This window comes from Lichenostomus cassidix, chromosome 1Ab (assembly GCF_008360975.1).
Source record: "Lichenostomus cassidix isolate B80296 chromosome 1Ab, HeHo_3.0, whole genome shotgun sequence".
NCBI lineage: Eukaryota > Metazoa > Chordata > Aves > Passeriformes > Meliphagidae > Lichenostomus > Lichenostomus cassidix.
Genome location: NC_139481.1, coordinates 710,578 through 730,688, shown reverse-complemented (window position 1 = coordinate 730,688; position 20,111 = coordinate 710,578). Strand labels below are relative to the sequence as shown.

Below are 20,111 nucleotides of genomic sequence, written 5' to 3'. Positions count from 1 at the left end.
CTCCTGTTTTCATATGAACCACGGGATATTCTGAAGAAAACATTTCCACCTGAGGAACCCCAAAGGAGATCTCCTTTTGATTTCTCAGCACTGCCAGCAAACTGGAAATTCCAAACCTGCACAGCACAGGGTGAAGCTCCCTGCAGGGCTTTAAAACCAGCAAGGAAATTTCAGCAAACAGGGAAAGATTTGCCTCAACACCATTCAGACTGCACAGACTGTGAGACACAAACCAACACACAGAAGAAATGTTTGTGAGGACTTGTACAATAAATGGCACTAAACACCTTTATTAAGATTTTAATTTTTCATTTGTGAAAAACGAGTAGATTCTTTTTTCCCTTGTGTGCAGAGGAAAAGCAAACTAATGGCAAAAATCCAGATTATTTTCGTATTTCAATACTCTCTTTGTAGCCACAAAGATAACACGATTTAACAGACAAGAAATACTGTTTATTGCAGACTTTAAGCTGATTCAAGTGAAAAAGGCACTATGAAACTTAATCAAACTACATGATTAAATTTATCTAAATTAAGTGATATTATATATTATATATAATACATATATTATATATAAAATCACATGACCATGTGAAATAACAGAACATTTTGTGACAAAAATCATTGCATCTTCAAAAATAACATTTTTCTGGAAGGGATGTTTCTCTCTTCTTTTTTTCCCCTTTTTTTGCCTCCAGGAATTCCCTTCTCCAAAAGATTACATTTATAGAGGAAATTACAAAGGCTTTTTACATAAGGAAAAACTGATATCTGGGATCAGCACACAGAGAAGTCTAGATTATACACTGTTCTTTTTGATGGGTTAGGTTACAGACAAAAAAACTGCAATTATATTTTTTAAAAATGTACTGTGAGTTGTTGATGGCTACAGCAGATCTCACCACCTCTGAGCTGAGTTGTTATTTTCTACTTCCTCCTCCTTGTGCAATATGATATAGTTCATCACAGGTGAAATATGGATAAAATCAATGTACAGAGGATTATTTTGCTGTAAACAGCATCATTAGTAATAAAACCTCTGGGGAGTGATGCAAGAAGGATTCAGTCTATGCTGGGCTGCTGCTCATCCCTAAACACTTCCTCTACATTTGGAGTTGACAGCTTAATCCAACTTCCTGCAGCCAACCAGGAGAAGCTGAGCCCAAAAGCCAGAATTGCACACTACAGCAGGAGATGCTGCAGATCTTATTAGTGCTGAAAGGTTCAAATGCTGTTTAGTGCTGGCTCAGCTTCCCTCGGCTGAATCCCAAACACAAAGTGCTCCAGTTTATCTGTCACCTGAATGCCACAAAGCCAGGACTCAGCTCTGGTGAAAATGAGTTATGTACCAATAGTTTCACCTGGCAGGAAGCTCCACTGCATTTCTTATCTGTCCTTTTCCCTGGTCAGAAGCCAGCAGGTCCTTCTGTGATCTACTGTGTATTTTCTTTCTGTTGGCTAGTTAAGTTTACAATATAATAAGACATTCCCCTTCACTGCTTCCTAAAGCAAAGCTGATGGTTTAATGCTATGGACAATGGGATTAAAGAAAAGAGGAAATATTTAGTGGCTGCTTCCTTCATCAAAGGACTCCACACCTGAATCTGTGGCAGCTGCACTGATTTTTTCTTGCCGTCTTCTCATGATTTCTTGCAGTTCTGAACTACCACTGTTAGCCTGTAAACAAAAAAGAAGAGTTTATTTGCAGCTTTGACAGATCTGAAATTCCTCTGTCAGCATTTTGTTACGACAGGTGTTTGAACAAACAACCTCACCTTGCAGCTCTGATAGGAAAGTATTTATCTATTTAAATATAGAGCAGAAAAAACCCTGCAGACTATTAAAAGCATGAGCTTGCCTGGCAGCTCTGCTGAGCATCTTTGATTCTCACATGAGGCTTGAAATGTTGGATATTTAGGGGTGGAATATGGCTTCAGTCAAAGCAGGGTTAAAGCCCAGCAAGCCTTTTAGGATTCCACACTTAAAAATCAGGGCAATAATATTTAGACATTATAAACCTGAGAATAAATCCTTGCTGGTGCTTGATTGAGCAATTCCACTCAATCCCACTGCTGTGCCTTTCCTCTCTCCAAAGAGAATAAACTGTTCTTCCAGGCAGCTTGAGAACAGGGATTAGACCCTTTTTGGGCTCCTTGAAAAGTGGGGAAAGGATCTCCCCTGATCTTTTGGTGCATGCTGTTCCCATGGATTAACCCAAACAGACACACATAATGGGAATGAGGAAAAACCAAGATTCTCTAACCCTGCAGGCTGCAGAGGGTGAGCCAGGCTGGGTGGTGAGCAGGGCTGCCTTACCTCCAGGGCAGATTTCTGTACCGTGATCTGGCTGTACACTCTGGAGCCCTCGGGGCAAACAGTCCTCAGCTCCTCCTTGTTGAGGGAGAAGAGCTGTGCTCCTGTCAGCACCCCCAGGCTGTTCACAGTCCTGCGACACCAGGGGGAAAACAGGAATCAGGAAACCACCCTGGCCAAGGCACAGGAATCATCTTCATCCCACACTGCCCTGGGCAGGGTGCTAAATGAAGAACCAAGTTTATGCAGCAGAACTCCTGAAGTCAGTTGAGGATCTAAGTACCACTTTTTGGTAGAGGCTAAAATATATATATATATGTATACACACACATATATATACATATATATATGTATATACACACACATATATATATACACATACATATATACATATACAGATATATATATATATACACATACATATATACACATACATATATATACACATATATATATACATATATATACACATATATATATACACACACACTTCTGTAGATCTATAACCACACTGACACATACTTTTATATATGTATTAGGTACACATTCACACACATATATGTATGTGCATGTGCATATATATATGTGTAATATATATATACACGTATGTATAAAAATATATATGTGTACGTATATATACATATATGTGTGCATATATATGTAAAAATATATATACATACATGTAAAAATATATATCTGTGTATATATATACATATGAGTATGTATATATGTATATACATACATATGTATATGTGTGTAAAAACATATATACACATATGTAAAAATATATCTGTGTATATATATACACACACATTTGGATATGTGTTGTGTGTATATATATATATGTACATGTATATATATGTGTGTATATATATATATACATATATATGTAAAAATATATTTATGTAAAAATCAATTATTTTTTCCCAAGAGTGCAGCTGCCATCCCTTGATTTTCAGGAGGCTGCTTGCTTTTCAGAAGAGCCCATTGCCGCCAGGACAGGACAGTAACAGAAAGCAGAGTTCCCAGGCACTCACACGGGGTTGAAGCCCTTGGACTGCAGCCAGGCTCGCACATCCTCAGGTGAGGACTCGTAGGTGATGTTCACCACGGGGACACTGGGCCGAGGCACGTGGAACTTCCTCTGGGCAGCGCTGCGGCCGATGGTCAGCCGGTGCACCAGCTCATCCTGCACCTCCTCCATCTGAGATTTCCTGCCTGAGCACACAGAGCCACAGCAGTTAGCCACGGGGCTGCACCACAGCCATGGCTCATGTGCCGCTTGAAATTGGTAACTTGATTCAGACAGAGCTAGAGAATGAATCTTTAAAGAAAAAATATTTTTCTCCTTTCTCTCTATATTTGAATAATTATATTATATATATATATTATTATATACTATATATTATTATATATTATTATATACTATATATTATTATATACTATATGTTATATAGTATATGTTATTACATATTATATAATATAATATATTATATATATTATATATAATTGTATTTGAATTAAATACTCAAATGACATTGAACAATTTCCATATTCCCAATCGTCTCTTGGCAAAAATTTGTTTTATTTTGCGAACAAAAACAAACAAAAAAACCTCAAGGAGAATTCAGCTCAGAGCCCAGGAAGGAGAGCTGAGCTGGATGTCACACAGAGGTGCAGCTCAGTGTCACAGCAGCCAGAATGTACAATAAAATGGGAATGCAGAGTTATTCAGTTGTCACAGTTTGCCTTTTTTCAACTAGAATTGAGGGCTTGGAACCAAAACCAAGGAAAAGGTAAGGAAGGTGTAGGATTGCTTACACTGTGGAAAGGCAGTACTTTCCACAAACAGGTTTTTAATTCAAAGTTCAACTTTTTAGTGCAAATCAATGTAGGCAAAAAAACTGACACAAATCAGCTAAAATCTAGTGAGGTAGTGCAGCAATCACATTGATTGACTGACAGGGTTTTGAGAAATCTGAATTCTCTCCAAGCCTGGAGTGGCTGTTTAGCTGAAACATTGCATTTAAAAAAGGAATAAAATAAAAGGGGGTAGCTGTTCTCACCAGAGACTCAACAATTGGGCAAGAGTTGTTTATTTATTTATCATTTTAAACAAACCCATAAGAATTCATTGTCCCCCAGAAGCTACTTGTCTGAAACATCTAGTTCAGCTGCTGTTCCTTAGCAGGCAACAAACTGAAATGCTTTTTTGGTCATTTCAACAAGATCAATTATAACAACCCTGAGAATTGTTTAAAATACATGTAAAATGCTTTTTATACAATTCACACCAATAGGACCTAAAAAGGTGTAAATACCCTTTTGGGCTCAGGGAAGATGCTGCTTTAGAACTGTTAAACTCTCTGTGCCACAACATTGGAACAACTACAACAATCCTCTGACAAACAACTCCAACTCCAATTATCTCAAAAATTCTCAGGATTTCCTTGCCAAGGTATTTTTAGTGATCTTTATTCAACCTTCTCACTTTGATACACAAAACTACTTCACCTCCTCAATGCACTCAGCTGGCCAAACTGATCCCCTTCCTCCCCTGACACTGACAGGAACAGATGAAAACAACACAACTTCAATATGAAAAAAAATCCTGTAAGATAGAAATATTTTTGCTTTCTCTACTTTCCTTTTCTATTCTCTCCAAATCTCTCCAGGGATCAATATCTCTGGCCAGTTAAACAAATAAAAACAAGCTTTACAGAGACCTCTAGGATTACTTCTTTAATCACCAAGGCAAAAAGAAGGAAAAACTTTGGTTTAACCATTTCCCTTTTTCTTATACAAAACAGCCTCAGGCTGAAAGCAGAACCAAACATCTCCAGTAGAATATTTGAGGCATTCAGGCCCTGTTGTGGACTCTCCCCTCTCCCCCCAGTGTGAATCACAGCTCAGGGATTTGTGAGGATCTGATGGTTACAGCAGCACAGCCTCCAGGCAATGTTATCAAAGGCTGCACCTGCTGTTTGCCAGGCAGGAAGGGACAGAACACTGCTATCTCCCTCCTATTTACACACATCCTCACCGACTTAGGCTCCATCTAGACCAGGACTGTATCGAGAGACAAACATTTAGCTGCTGGACAGGAGCTTTCCCTGCTGCTGGCTGTTATCAGCACTGGCCAGGCTGCTCTACCTGGCTGCAGGTGCACAGCTTCCCATCCCTCTGCACAGATACCTGCAGCCCTTTCACTGCAATTGGGGGAAGCTGCAGCAGGGACAGAGCTGCTGGCTGTCACCCAGGTGTCACCCAGGTGTCACCCAGGAGCTCGGCAGGGCTCAGAGGGCAGAGATGCCCTGCAAGCACTCAGTCTGCAGCAGCTCTGCACCCTCCCACCCTGTGCACATCCCTTCTCACCAGGCTTCTCCTTCTCCATCCATCATGGGTGTCATCCTGAAAGGACAGGATCTAGGCTGGGACAAGGGCTTTTCCCTAATTACCATGATGTAATTACAGTGAGGGTCAGAATGCACATACACAGAAAACCTGTACTTTAAACATAAAACTAAACCAAATTTTTTCAGAAAGGTTTATCTGAACCACAAATTTACAGAATTTCAGAATTACACAAAAAACACAGGAATGGGAGGAAGTTTCCACCTTGCTCCTCATGGAATTTTTTTCTGTTATCATCTGCTTTTATCCAACTTACAGAACTCAGATTTTTCCCTGTTTTGCACAGGGATGATTCTCCTACATGGACACTGCTTATTAGGAAGCTGCACTAATTAATCATGAACGAATGATTAATGATAAATTATATTTACGTGACATGATTAATGACAAAATACCACAGGACAGTTGTGAAGAGGAACTTACGATCCACAGGGATTTGCTTCTGGCGCTGAGAGTCGCGGGCATTGCTGCTGCTGCTGTCGCTGGAGGTGCTGCTCTGGCGGCTCACGGGGGCTGTGGGGACACTGGGGACACCACTGGGGACACCACTGGGGACGCTGGGGGCACTGGGGACGCTGGGGACACTGGGGGGCAGCGGCACAGCCACGGGCACTGGAGCTGGCGTGGGGGGCGGAGAGGGGGTGGCAGGAAGCACCTCGGGCTGCTTGGCTCCATAGTCTGTCCTCTGCTTCTGAAAGGAGACAGACACTCAGTCAGACAGCAAAATAGAGACTAGACATCACACCAGCCCAGACTTTCATCCCATTTATCCCCAGTCCATCTTACTTGCCAGACACAGTTCCAAAATTTGCCAAAACATGATCATGTATCAATGTTTGGCATCAATTTCCTTCCCCGCTGGACCAAGACTCACCGCAATGGAATCATCTGAAACACTTTTTTTTTTCTCTCAAGCAGATGAAATTCTATAAATGAGATTGTTTTTATAAATGTTTTTATAATTGTTTTTGTAAATGAGATTGGTTTTAAATCCCAAACTCTTATTAACTGGCACGTTTTGACAGCTTTCGAAATTTTTGGCTTGTTGAGCTTTATCAGTGGGAAAATTTATATTTTTGAGATGTTAGGTAAAAAAAATGTGAAAAGTTAACACATCCAGCCACACCTGAACTTGACTAATGTTTTAACTCCTAAATGTCACTGAGGTTAGGATAACACATTGTTCCTTGAACTGCAGACAGCACTGAAGAGATTCCTGCTCCTCCCATCCACTCATCTGTGCCTTTCCAGCTCTTGCTGGCATCACCACAAGCCATCTCAAGGCAATAATCCAACTAAAAAGCCCCAAATGTCACAATTTTTGGAATAGGGCTGTTATTTCTTTCTCCCCCACTTCACCCAATGTCCAAACACCATGTAAGCTCTCTTGCTGCTAACACCTGACTAGCAGGTGTCTCCAGAATAATTTCAAGAATTTCTTCTTTGCCTTTAGAATGGCACCAGTTACAGGAAGAAGAGCTGTATTTTCCCCAAGCAATCAAAAAGACAGACAAATCCATCAGCAGCCTATGCTAGCCTTTTCTTTCAAGCAGTTCAAACTCCATATCTCACTGTTTAACAATGTTCCCTTTTGCAATTTTGGACAATGGTGGCTGGAAAGTTCAATTTTCGAGTTTGTTTGCTCAACAGGGACACCTCATTTCTGAGTTATGAGAAGTCAGCTCGCTGTGGTATGAAGATGATGAATACATTCCCCACATTCACTGCTCCTTCCTGAAATGCCTTTCCCTATTTCCTCGGAGGCAGAAGGTTTACAGCAGATCAAGGAGGGAGATATTTGAAGGATTTGTCAGAGTTTGAGCAGCACATCTCTGCCCTGGCAATAAACTTTCCTCAAATGTCAGAACTGCCTTTGCACAGGAATCCCCAGCTCAGTGAGCCCAGCTGATGCTCAGGATATTGAGTAATAAATGAATAAACCATTCCAGCTCCACTGGGTTACAGCAGCAGAAAATGCATCCCAGCATTATCCAGCCAATCAATTAAACCTCAGAAATCAGCCTTACCTCCCCTGGATGATTTTTCACTTAAACCATAACAGTCAGTTACTAAATCAAACATATATCATATGATCTAGTGACTATATCACATATAACACAGCAGTTACTAGATCAAAGTTACTAAATCAAACATCTATCATATGATCTAGTGACTACATCATCTATAACATAACAGTTACTAAATCAAACATATCCCTGTAAAACATTTCCCATTAAACATTCCTGTTTGCTCATTTGTTTGAATCTCAGCATTTAGTTGCTCAAAGGCATCCATTGCAGCTGCTTTGCAGTGCACTGTGGGGAGATTGAAAAATAATCATGATTGACTTCTCTGTATTCTACAGCTTCAGTGTTGAGACAATAAATGGTTTTTTAATGGTCAAATGACCAGAAAAGTGAAATGCATACTATAGAATTGAATAAGCAGAATGAATATATTTATGAAACTTGCCCTTTGGTGGAAAGAGAGTGCCCTGCTAGGTGTATAGCAAATATACCACAATTCATTATATAGAGATTTACTATGATAGATTGCCAGTGAATTTAAAATTTCACACATACTAAAATGTTCCAATGATATTCACATCTTTTTATCTTTTTCACAAATTCCAGTTACTAGGCTGCCATCCCCACAGTGCACCTTCAGGTGTGTTTTGACCTTTTGAAAAAAACACACAAAGGAAAAGTAGAACTATTTTGTGACAGAGAGGATAAATTACAAACCAAGGCATCAACTGCACTTCACCACAATCACAATCCAGAAAAACAGAGCTACAAACTACATGGAACTCGCAATGGATGTCACTGGAGGAGCTGCAAAAACATGTTGTACTGCAATCACAGCCTCATCAAAACAACTTGCTGCAGTGAAAACAGAAATTAATCTGGAAGCATCACTCAAATTCTAAATTTACAAATGAAACCACATTAAAATACACTTTGCATTTAGCTGAACAGTGCCCAAAAGCCAATTACATATTTGAATCCCATTGAACGTTTCTTTTTTTAACACTTCTTTTTTTAACTCCAGATCTTCTGAGGACATCCTCACCTCCAGCCCAGCACTTCTATTCACTGCTGTAAAAATAAGCATGCAGTGTGGAATTTGGGGACTACTTGGTCCAAAAGAGGAATTTCTGAGATTCAGTATCAGAAGAGTAATTCAGTTACCTCTGAAAGCTCTCCCAGTAATTGCTGTGAGGAAATGGAGTAAATCACATCAAACAGCATCGTTAGAAAGGTAAAAAGCAATTGTCTACACATCACTGCTGAAATTTCACACATATTTGCAATTTCAACCACAGGAACATCAGTGTTAGCAATTACCTCTTCTTACTCACTGGGAAATGAACACAGTAATTCTAATATTCTTCTTTTGAATCAGCAGCAGAGTGCTGCCACCAAACATCCTCAGTGATACCCTACAGCAATCAGCTCTTCCCAAAGCACCTACCCAGACAGAAACTCAGAAATAGGTTGGACAGAATCTACTTATTCAATTGTTATTAGCTAGAATTTGTCCCCATTTCTAAAAAGAAAGAAAATATGTACAAACTGGGGACTTTTAAGCCCTTTCACTAATCAAATCCTTTTTCAACCACTCAGTCCATCTTTGTGTAATAAGTGGCATCCAAAAATCTGGCATGGGATCAATGTTGAACTGGATGGGAAACTTTTTTTCTTTCCAAAGGCCTCAAGAAGTCTTGGTCTGATGAAAATTTGCTATGAAATGAGAGAGATGCTGGCCCTTGGTCAAAAATGACATTTCTTTGGCTGTCACCAGATGAACACCTGGCAGCTGCACCTCTCCACCAAACCCTTGATAATGGAGAGATTAGAACAATTATCACAGCCAGATAAGGATGGGCAGGGAGGACAGAGCTGAGGGTGACATCACAGCCCTGAGCTGCAGAAATGCTGGGCTGGAGAGGAAAACAGCATCAGAGGGATGATAAACAGAGAGCTGAGGGAGCTTTGGACAGCAGAGCTCTGAGAAAGGCCAGGTAAACTCCTCCTCAATGAGGTGGGACTTCTGTCTTGGTGTTTCTGTTCCACAGACATCACTGTACACCCAGTTTTACACACTGTCACTCTCCTGGGGACAGTCATGGGTTTTTCAATAAAACTGCAGGACTGCACCTTATTTACCATTGTCTCTCTGCCCAAGGATTTCATGCACATCACTGATAATGTAACTGTCTCACCTCACAGAGGGTGTCAGCAGATTAATTAACATGCCCACCAAGATACACAATTCTACCTTAATTATGTTCTTCAAATTTCATTTTCAAGAGCATGAAAAAAAAGTTAATAAAATTAATGAAATTCTTGATTCTTCCTAGTCATTTCTCAATATCCTTTGGTGAGCAGAGCACTGCAGGTCATTAATCTGGAAAGGAAAACACCATCATCTGTAAATAACACTTCTCTGCAGGTGAGCACAGCAGCCAAGGCTGCTCTGGAAGCTTTTTTAGCTTTTTGGGAAGTGGAGAAGCTGAGGAGAGAGGAAAAGCCACCAGGCACTGCTCCTGCTCAGAGGCACTGGGAGGAACCACTTGGGTTTCCTGCTCTACCCTCGAGTTCTCCTGCCTGACTTTGGGCAAGGAATTCATCCCTCCAGCCTCATCTCCTTCTGAAAGAGCACAGAGCCTCAGAGGTGCTGTGAGAGCAACTGAGCTCTGCAAACACCTCCCAGACAAACCAGCAAACCAGAGCAATGAGGTGCTCAGAGTGCTGAAATTCTGATCATCACCATCAAGTTAAGAGCAGCTGACACACCTTGCTAAAGACTTCATTTCTGCTGCGCAATTCATGACATTCATTAACAATTTCACAGTACTTCAAGCTCACATTTGAATATGATCAAACTGCAGAATCACCTGCCAGAGGGCAAAGTCACAAACTTGTCTCAAACGTTGCTCCCTGACCCTGATTTTCATAGATGCCCAGAGAATGCTTTGTGGAAATGATTATTTTATTCTCTGCCATGTCCTGTTGGTATTTCCAACAGTAAATTTCAAACCCTGCAGTGCATTACAGAAGAACTTCTACTCAAAACTATTGTGTCTTTGGTGGCAAATTCCAACCACACCAAACTCCATGCAAGGAAGGAAAAAACAAGGCAGATGCTTAAATCAGGATTTGAAAAGCACTCACTGCATGCTTCTTTCTCAGAAAGGCAAATCCACAATCAGTTCAGAATGCAACATTTTACAGGCAAACAGTCTGGGACAGCAAAGCTCAGAAATCATCTGCTTCCAGCCCACCAAGATCAAGGCAGGAATATTGTGTTATTTTGCAAAATATTGTGGCATTTCTTGGCTTTCAGTCATCAGCTGGAAGGTGCAGGCACCAGGAATGAATATTAGATAAAATTAAATTAAATTTCAAGTTTCAACAGAAGTTTGGTTAAAAGGTCTGATTCAGAGGCAGGCCTGGAATTTCTGCTTAATCCAAACTTGTTTGCCTAAACCTTCAAGATCATTAGAAAAAAAAAAAGGAAAGAAAGAGGTCTTAGAAAATATAACTTCTTTTAGCAGCCTCTGATCCCCTTAAATTTTGTCTAAAAATACACAATCCATCTTCATTCTATATATCCTTACTGGGGTGGATAATTTGGCTGATGTAAGAAATTTTTTTAAAGTATTTTACCCTCTAATTCTGCTCAATATATAAAAGAAGTAACGACAACAAAAATATTAATCCCACACCACTGCATGAAAGAAAGAAAATTAAAATTAGGTCAGGATAATAGAGTGCTCTTGATGCACAGACATAGTAATTGAAAAATACCTGCTTTGTGAATTCAAAAGCAAATACACCTCTTTTTCATGACCCCAAAATTACAATAATTAAATAAATTCAAGGCTGGGATAGAGACACACAAAGACAGAGAACCAAAAGAAAAGCTAGAGTTCACTCTTCTAGGAAAAACAAAGATGACCCTACCTTAAATAATTCAAATTCCTTCTTTGGCATCAACAGCTATCAATTCACAAAGGATATTTGCAATTAAAATCAATGCACACACACCCACTGGGACTGAAGGTACCACCTCTGAGCTAATCAGCAGGGGGAAAACTGAGCTAAAACACTTTGCTGCATCTCTGTTAGCTACACTTTCCAGTTAGAGCCTGTGAAATACAGACATTTAGGAGAAATGTCAATTGTTGGTGACAAGCAGTGGCACACACAGCTCTCTCAGCCTTGCTGCACACTGTGACACTGCCAGAGAGAGATTTGTCCCAGGATGGACAGAGCCTGGATGGTGTAGGATGGACAGGATGGACAGAACCTGCATGGGGTGAGGATAGGATTGTCAGTGCCTGGATGGTGTGGGTGCAGGATGGACAATACCTGGATGGTGTAGGATGGATAGGATGGACAGGATTTTCAGTTTTACACACTGTCACACCTGGATGGTGTGGGTATAGAATTGTCAGTACCTGGATGGTGTGAGGACAGGATTGTCAGTACCTGGATGGTGTGAGGACAGGATTGTCAGTACCTGGATGGTGTGGGTACAGGATTGTCAGTACCTGGATGGTTCGGGTGTAGCTCGGCTCGGGCCAGCCCTGACCACCTTCTGCATTCCTCAGGGAGTCCAAAATGTTGTTTGGCACAAAGCCTGTGCTGCCACTTCTGTTCTGAACCTTCCACCACTGCTTTCTGTCATCCAGAATCTGAAACAATTTGGGGCATTAATTACCTGTTTTTCTCTTTGGCTGTGCATCATTTCCAAACAAAACCACGACTCTGCCAGGTGCTGCATCTGCCCACAGCCCTTGCACAGACGTGTCCCTGAGAAAATCCTGAATCCTCCTTGATTATCACCATCATTAATTCTACATGGTTGTGCTGCACTTCTCAAAATGGGCTCTGAGAAAGAATACTTAAGAGAAGTGTGTGATGAAGTTCAGTAAACCCAGGCATGGTCTGGATCAGAGGAATGAACATCAAGCATTTGCACAGAGATGCTGTCAGCTCTACAGCCATGTGCTGTTGACAAAAGGAATAAATAATGACTAATAACCCAAGTAAAGGCATTGATCAGGGAGAGCACAAATGTGGAGACCCAGCAGTGAAGAGGGAAGGGCAGCAGGATGGCCAGGAGCACTCAGGAGTTCAACTTCTGCCCCACAGCCTCACACTCAGCATTTGCTCTCCTTGTTGCTCCTTCCCTTCCAAATCCATCTCACTTTTCTGGTGCCAAATCCTCTTGGAAAGTCCATCTCCCCCGTGTACACAGATGGTTATTTAAACACTATTTCATGTTTAAAAGCAGCACTGGAGGAGAGGGAGGAACACACAAATGTATTTCTAGCACGGATTCCTGCAGCACTCCTCCTAAGTCAGCAAAAACCATGCAGAACAAATTCCCTGAACTTTCTAGGGCAGACAAGTCAAACACATGGAGGCAAACATCAGGAAAGCCACACTGCCCACAGGAAAGGTGCCCTCAGCTTTGAGAAGTACCAGAAATTCTGTGTTGTCTTTGCAAACAAAATTACCTCCACAATCTCCTCTTTCATGACAGAAAGCTCGCTGTTGTTTCTCGCCACAAACTCGTACTTGCATTTGGCATATTTCTTGCTCTGTGCTTTATTGTGTGCTTCATAGTTTCTGCAGAGATCAGACTGTTGTTCAGTGAGACAGCCAAGCAAATAGAAACACAACATGCAGAACCTGCAAAACATTTCTTAAAACAAAAACCTCTCAACCGTATTGTGATGCTGCTGTAGAATTACCCATTCATAACCCACTGATTTAAGTGCCAAAAAGAAGTAACAATGAAACAAAAGAAAAAGGAGGCTGAAATACACAGACCTCAAGAACTAGTAATCTTTATCAGCTCCCTGCTTGCAAGATGTGTGATAAGGACTTAGATTAGCAGGTGCTATTGTTTTTAAATAAACATTACTCAACATTTAGTTTGTTTTCCTACAGAAGGTTAAACAGTCATTTGCCATATAAACAAATGACTATACTTAGGACATAATTGATAGCTTGAGCTTTGTATGAAACTGTATTTCTAGTGCTCATCCTAAATTGTTCCAAATACATAATAGATGAATAAATTTTTGCCATCAACACTAATGGAGTTAAACTCTAAAAAATGTTCACCTACTGTAGATCAGTTTTCTTAATTGACCATAAGATGACACCAAGTTGCTTAATCAATTAAAAATGAGGAATAACTTCTTGCCAGCTGCACACAGGATTCACAGTAAGCTCTCCAACTTTCTGTTTCCATGAGGAAAGGTCTGCCCAGAATGCTTTGGCTGAGGAGCTACTACTTCCTTTGAGATAATACTTTTTTTTCAATTGAGAATTCCCCAGCCCACTCCAAACAGGTCCACAAAAAACCCCCAATAATTTTATTCACTTGGTGCAAAAATACCCAACAACATAAATCCATACTGAGCAGTAAAACAAGCAAACAAACAAACCCCCCACATGAATAAATAAATAAATAGAGAAATAAATCCAAATGCTAATGAGAACATGAAGCAATCCGTGGTTTGAACTGCTGGGCACAAGGTGCCAGCTGGGGCTGAGGTTGGTGCTGCTGGAGCTGTGTAACTGGGATTTCCAGGGGTTTCCAGCAGCCCAGCTAACCTGGCTATTCCCTGCCTGGCTGTGGAGAACTGTCTCACCTGACAGAGAGCAGAACCAAGGAGGAGTCACACTGAGACTGAAAGATCATTTTGGAAGAAAGGGAAAACACCACCAGTGCTTAAGGAGAGAGTGAAAAGCAGGGAATCAACCCCAGCCTGCAGGATTGCTGCCATGAGGCTGAACAGTGTGTAATAGCAATTTTTCCTGCCACCCAATTGAAATTAATTTATTTTGAATTCCTTTCTTACTGTCTCAGAGATACAACTAATGTAGCTATGACAGTACTTCTATTTATGCTGCCTCATCAACAGTTCCACTTAAATTCATTCTCTGGAACTGAAGGAGAAGCAAAAACATTTGCATTTGCATGGAATATTCTCACTGTGAAAGGACCAAACAGGTCTTACCACATTACAGAAAAGGGAAGGTAATTTGCAGCACAGATCATCTAGATTTCGAGCTGATGGTCCTGAGACAGGAATGCAACAGGCAATCAAGTCTGATAAAACAAGAGATGACTACTCTGTTGTAGTTGCTATGAAGAGTAAATCCAAAGTTTGGGAAATAATTGAGTCTTCAACCTGCACACCACATGGGAATTTGTTTGCATGCAGATCAGCAACAGGGTCTTTTAGCACATGGCTCAAAACTGGGGATTCTGCAAGAGTTTTCATCCAAAAAACTGCATCAGTGATGATCTAACCAGCAATTTGATCCCCAAAACTTAGCTTTAACATCCTCCATGGCTCATGAGACAAAATACTTTTCCTACAGAGTATATAGAATATGGTTTGGCACAGAAGAGCAATTCCAATGCTTCTTTACAGATCTGCTTCACAGCCTGTGCTGTGGATAAATCCTCCCCACAGCCAAGGCCAAGGATCACTGCATTTCCTCTTGTCAGGGCATTCAGTTTTAGGATAAAGTGAAGGGGTGAAAGAGGATGTGCAAAAAGACACTGAATGCTGTGCAAACATTTCAGAGCATTTTCTGTACCGTTTGAAAGAGGATGGAAGAGACAAGATGTCACTGATCTGAAAGTGGATATTTACACACCAGCCCAGAAAACAAAAGCAGGAGACTATGGAGCACTGAGAGAGCAGCTAAGAAAATCAAACCATCAGTCAAAAGGACAGGTGAATGACAGAGCAGACTTGTCATTCCTTGTCATTCTGAAAAGAGCCAAGAGTGTGCTTAAACCATGAAACAACTCAGATTTAAATCTGAACCCAAGCAGGAGGATTCTGTGCTTGCAGTTGGGCTGGAATTCCACCGTATCATTATTGACAAAAGCATCAATTCAGCATCATTGATGAACAGGGTATTTCAGAGAAATTATTTTTTTAAAATTTTAATGCTACACGTTGGAGAAGCAAAAGCAGAATCCCCACTGCCAAAGAGAATCCCTGATCAGAATCCCTGATCAATCAGAGCTAACCCCCAGCTGCAGACAGAGCCAGAGGCAGCCCAGCCCTGTCCCAGAGCCCTGGTGGGACAGTTTTCCACAGCCCCTGGTGTCTCAGGTTACCGATCTACATGGCGGCTGACAGTGTGTTTGAAGGCAGCCACGGCAGCGCCCTGCTCCAGCACAGCCCCTCGCTTGAACGCCGTGTTCCCAAAGGCATACCCTTCCGCCGGGGGGTAGTCGGGGACAGCTGCAGCCTGCGAGACACAAGGGACAGACAGGGTCAGTGGCACCTCTGGGTGCCATCCAGGGGCACCATCAGTGCCACCCCTGTGCACCCATCCAGTGTCAGTGTCACACCTGTGCCCCCATCCAGTGCCACCCCTGTGCTCATCCAGTGTCACCATCCAGTGTCACCTGTGTGCTCATCCAGTGTCACCAGTGCCACTCCTGTGCCACCATCCAGTGCCACCCCTGTGCTCATCCAGTGTCACCATCCAGTGTCACCTGTGTGCTCATCCAGTGTCACCATCAGTGCCACCCCTGTGCCACCATCCAGTGCCACCCCTGTGCTCATCCAGTGTCACCATCCAGTGTCACCTGTGTGCTCATCCAGTGTCACCAGTGCCACTCCTGTGCCACCATCCAATGCTGCCCCTGTGCTCATCCAGTGTCACCATCCAGTGTCACCATCAGTGTCACCCCTGTGCCCCCATCCAGTGCCACCCCTGTGCTCATCCAGTGTCACCATCCAGTGTCACCCCTGGGTGCCATCCAGTGTCACCATCAGTGTCACCATCAGTGTCATCCCTGTGCCCCCATCCAGTGTCACCCCCAGTGCCACCCCTGTATGCCATCCAGTGTCACCCCTGTGCACCCATCCAGTGTCACCATCAGTGTCACCCCTGTGCTCATCCAGTGTCACCATCAGTGTCACCCCTGTGCTCATCCAGTGTCACCCCTGGGTGCTATCCAGTGTCACCATTCAGTGTCACCGCTGTACACCCATCCAGTGTCACCCCCAGTGTCACCCCCTGTGCCCCCATCAGTGTCACCCCCTGTGCTCCCATCCAATGTCACCATCCAGTGTCCCCCCCTGTGCCCATCCAGCACCCCATGCCCCTCCAGCATTCCCTCCTCAGGGGTCTGTGGTTCTGCCATGAAAACCTCATCCCTGCTGCACTCCAGTACAAGAATGCAGAGATCAAAGGGATGGAATAAAAGGATTTCTATCCCGAGCCATGCTGCTGCATTATTCCTCAGCTCTCTGGGGCAAGGCTGTGTCACCTCCCAGCTATCACTGCAGCAACACAGCTCAGAAACAATGGCTGAGCTGCTCTGGAATAACAAACTGCACAGCAGAACTGCTCTGAGCTGCTGCTCTGGCTGTGCACTGCAAGCCACAAACCTCTGCTTGGAACTACTGCTGGCCAGCCAACAGTGAGGCTGTGAGAAATAAAGGCAAATTATCACTCCATCCCAGGGTCAGGATGTGAAAGAGCTCATTCATGTCACACTCTGACTGAACATGGCTGCAGTCCATGAAGAAATGCAAGCAGGAGTGTGATAGTTGGTGTAATTAATGATTTTCATCAATGAAAATAATCATACTTTATCACAAGCACATATGTAAGGACATCCAAGGCTTTAGGAAATTCCTTTGCTTGGCAGGCTTTTTCCAATTTATTTTCTTTTTTATCTCTATAGCAGAGTAGACTTTATTTTTTTCCTCACCAAGATTTTCATGGCAACCCCAGGAATGCCCCAGAATATTTTACCCATGGAGGAGGTGCTTGGTGGTGCTAACTCCCATGTCTGCAGTAACTCACCTCACTGGAGAGTCTCTTCATCTCCTGCTTGCGCTGCTGCTCTGCCACGTTAGCCACAGACTCAGCCAGCTGGTTGAGCTGCTGCTCCTTTGGAGCTCCCAGGAAGTTCAGCAGAGGAGGTTCCCAGCCGTTCCGGAACCGAGGCACATAGGGGGGAATGAAATGGTCCTTTGGCCATTCAGCTCTGGGGGAAAGCAGATGAGAAAGCTGTGCTGAGGGCCAGACAGTGCTGCTTGAACAGGGTTCCTATAAACTGAAATGGTTTGGGATTTTTGTCAGTGTAGAGGAGAGGCTGGGGTTGCAGTACAGGCAGAATCATGCTAGAGCAGAAAAAATCAGCAGAAAAATATTCATTTACCACAACCATCCTCCCTGCAGTGCCCTGCAGAGAGAAATTGCTCCTTCTGTAAGGACATCTGAGTGCTGAAACACAACAAACTGCCTTACAGCAAAGGGTGGTGATAGAGGAATCCATCAAAACAAATCTAGGACTCGTTTTAAAGGTGAGACATGGGGAAAAACATTGCAATGCTCTGCTGGTGTGAAAGCACCAACAAAAGGCTTCAGAGAAACAGCTTTGTCAGAAGCAGGGAAGCCTAGGGAACCTAGCTACACCAAACAGAATAAAATAAACAATACTGTGTTTATCTGGGGCTGGATAACCTGGCTCAGGTCATGTCCATCAATCTGATTTTCGAGATGCTCTCAGGAATAGGCAGGTTGCTGACCTGGCTTTGGTCCATGAGTCCCCCAGGGACATCCAGAGCTGTCCCTCCTCGCTGGTGACAGTGTAGCGCAGGAAGTCGATGGTGTCTTTGGTCAGGAGGGGGCTGAGCACTGTGCCAGCCAGCTCTGGTCCTCCTGTCGTCTGCACCACCTAAACCCAGGCAGCAAAGTCATGGAAGAACACTCACATTGTCAGTGGGGAAATTACTGTGAATTTATGTTACCTGCAGTGCTGCTAGGGAACACTTATTCCTCATAAAAACACCATTTCCCCCAAAAACCCCTTTGAGAATCTAACAACATGTCCTAACGTCCTACAAATTAACTAAACTAAACTATTTATGACTGAACTGCTGTTGTTCTGGTCACCAACCGTTTTTTTATTTAGATCCACTTTGGGCAATGTTATTTGTGCTTTACTGATCAAAGCCACACACTCTTCCATTAAATATGCTTTCAACTCTCCTCCTGCATTATGCAGAGAATCTCAATTTTTTATTGCTAGTTCAAAACTACAGTGACAAAGTGCAACACAAGGCTGAAGATGATTTACATAAATATATTTAATAGATGGGGAAATATGCAGAAAAGGATATAAATTATTTTCTAAAGGAAACCTCACCCTGAGATGCACACATTTCTCCTTAGTTATCACCCAGGGACACAACATTTCAGTCTTGTTATCACTGAAAAGGTTACAGAGCACTTAAATACAAGAGTTCTGCAGGTAAACACTTAGGAAACTGTAAAACCTCACCATATGGAGTGGGGTGAAGAGAAAATGCACCAGATCAGCTGCACTGGGATTTTGGATATGGAACTTCAACTTGGCCTGGAGGAAAAAAACAAATGATACATTTTAGGAAACTTTAAAATAGTTCACACAGGAATGGCCAGGAGAAAGCTCCTGAATTATCATCTCTGCTGCTGAGGAGCTGTGCAGGACAGAAGTTTGTTGGATGTGATGGTCTGGGGGCAGAAGGTGCTGAGCAATGATCCAACAAGCCCAGGGAGAACCATGGGCATGGCTGAATAAACTAAATAATGGCACAGCTGGTGATGGTGGCAAACACAGCAGAGCTGTGATGCCCACAGACCTACCTAGGAATTCTCTTACCATTCAAAATCAAATTTCCCAAGTAAAAGGCTTTAGAGAATTTTGAAAACAAGAAGCACAACCATGCTGAAAACCAAAACCAAATTTCCCAAGTAAAAGGCTTTAGAGAATCGTGAAAAGGAGAAACACAGTGCTGGAAGACAAGTATGCTCATCTTGTCATTCTGCAGGGAGCTTGGGGAGCAGCAGCCCAAAGCTGCAGCCAGCCCAAGGTGCTCCCCCTGCCCTTCCCCACTCCCCAAACCCACTCACCAGCAGATTGAAGCCATGCTTGAATTTTTGGAAGCAGTCCACAAACTCGTCTGGAGGAGGTGGCTTTGCTCGGAGAGTCAGAACACCCTCTGGGGACAAAAGGAGGTTTTTATACACCCATGGCTGGGGATGGGACTTCCATCAATATTCCAGATGTAGTAAACATGTAAATACATGATAAATTTACCATCTGAGAGAATTTTGTAATTGTAGAACCAAGGCAGGAGCATGTTCTGGGGTTATATCTCTGATCACTCACTCCCCACTGACTTCAAGTGAGTGATTTTCACAGATTTCCCTCTCAGCATATACTGCTTAGGAACTTTTGTGCTCAAATTGAGAGAAAACTGCCACAGTGATTAAAAAAACAGCACAAAAAGTCCTATTTCCCAGCTCCTCCAATGATCCTCAGAGAAA

General features: G+C 42.6%; 1 protein-coding gene across 10 annotated transcripts in view; it reads right to left on the bottom strand.

The window, feature by feature from the left end:
• Nucleotides 1-431: 431 nt before the first annotated feature.
• The window catches only part of EPS8 (EGFR pathway substrate 8, signaling adaptor), a 78,672-nt gene continuing 58,992 nt past the window's right edge, over nt 432-20,111 (bottom strand). For 7 of the 10 annotated variants that reach the window (XM_085049250.1, XM_085049254.1, XM_085049252.1 and 4 more), the window contains 11 exons: nt 19,695-19,783; nt 19,084-19,158; nt 18,329-18,477; nt 17,601-17,784; nt 15,895-16,028; nt 13,259-13,370; nt 12,287-12,430; nt 6,151-6,418; nt 3,351-3,531; nt 2,317-2,446; nt 432-1,677 (listed from right to left, as the gene is read on the bottom strand). In XM_085049250.1, coding sequence (XP_084905376.1) covers nt 1,564-1,677; nt 2,317-2,446; nt 3,351-3,531; nt 6,151-6,418; nt 12,287-12,430; nt 13,259-13,370; nt 15,895-16,028; nt 17,601-17,784; nt 18,329-18,477; nt 19,084-19,158; nt 19,695-19,783 — 1,580 coding nt within the window. In that variant the 3' untranslated portion in view covers nt 432-1,563. Of the gene's footprint in view, nt 1,678-2,316; nt 2,447-3,350; nt 3,532-6,150; nt 6,419-10,532; nt 12,105-12,162; nt 12,194-12,255; nt 12,431-13,258; nt 13,371-15,894; nt 16,029-17,600; nt 17,785-18,328; nt 18,478-19,083; nt 19,159-19,694; nt 19,784-20,111 lie in introns of those variants that run through there. The other 3 variants (XM_085049258.1, XM_085049259.1, XM_085049260.1) reach the window with 3 other exon arrangements.